This window comes from Acanthisitta chloris, unplaced genomic scaffold, assembly GCF_000695815.1.
Source record: "Acanthisitta chloris isolate BGI_N310 unplaced genomic scaffold, ASM69581v1 scaffold20452, whole genome shotgun sequence".
Classification (NCBI taxonomy): Eukaryota; Metazoa; Chordata; class Aves; order Passeriformes; family Acanthisittidae; genus Acanthisitta; species Acanthisitta chloris.
In genome coordinates, this window is record NW_008661272.1 from 3016 (window position 1) to 3684 (window position 669).

General features: G+C 61.3%; 1 protein-coding gene across 1 annotated transcript in view; it reads right to left on the bottom strand.

The window, feature by feature from the left end:
- Window positions 1–184, bottom strand: part of PARS2 (prolyl-tRNA synthetase 2, mitochondrial (putative)) — a gene marked incomplete at its 5' end in the record, with an annotated part of 1538 nt that extends 1354 nt beyond the window's left edge. The window contains one exon of the mRNA XM_009070174.1: window positions 3–184. Within this exon, the coding sequence (XP_009068422.1) occupies window positions 3–184 (182 nt within the window). The remainder of the gene's footprint in view (window positions 1–2) is intronic.
- Between the last annotated feature and the right edge of the window lie 485 nt (window positions 185–669).

The following is a 669-nucleotide window of genomic DNA, read 5'->3' on the forward strand; positions in this document are numbered from 1 at the left end:
CCCACCCTGCCTTGCTGCCCATTGGCAGCGAGAGGGGCTGGAAGAGCTGGGAGAGCAGCATACGCTTGGCCCTGCCTGGGGAGCCGCTGTGACGGCGCCTGATGCTGTGCAGTTGGGTGCTCAGCGCCAGGAGCTGCCACCTCCTCCGCAAGGTCTCCATGGCTGCGCCGGAGAGAGCCTGAGCCTGCGGAGAGAGCGGGACAGAGCAGGGTCAGTGCTGACTGCACAGTCACCCGCGGGCAGTGCTGCCGGGGCACAGCACAGAGCAGGCACCGGGTGTGCTGCCATGTGTGGCCACCCTGACACCTCCACGTGTGCCCCACAGAACACGTGTACCCACACACACCTGAACACACACCTGAACACCTTCTGGAGTAAACAGCTACCCCTGGTGGACACGGACACGTGTGAGCGCTGCACAGGAACACCTGCACACCTACATGTGTGCACACACATGCACACACCTGCAGACCTTCTGGGATACACATGTGGGATATACTCCTACATGGACACGTGTGGGTGCTGCACACGCACACCTACACGTGTGCACACACATGCTCACACACCCCTGCATGTCTTCTAGGATATACAGGTTCCCCTACACAGACACGTGTGGCTGCTGCACAGACACACCTGCACACGTGTGTGCACCGACACACACCCCTACAC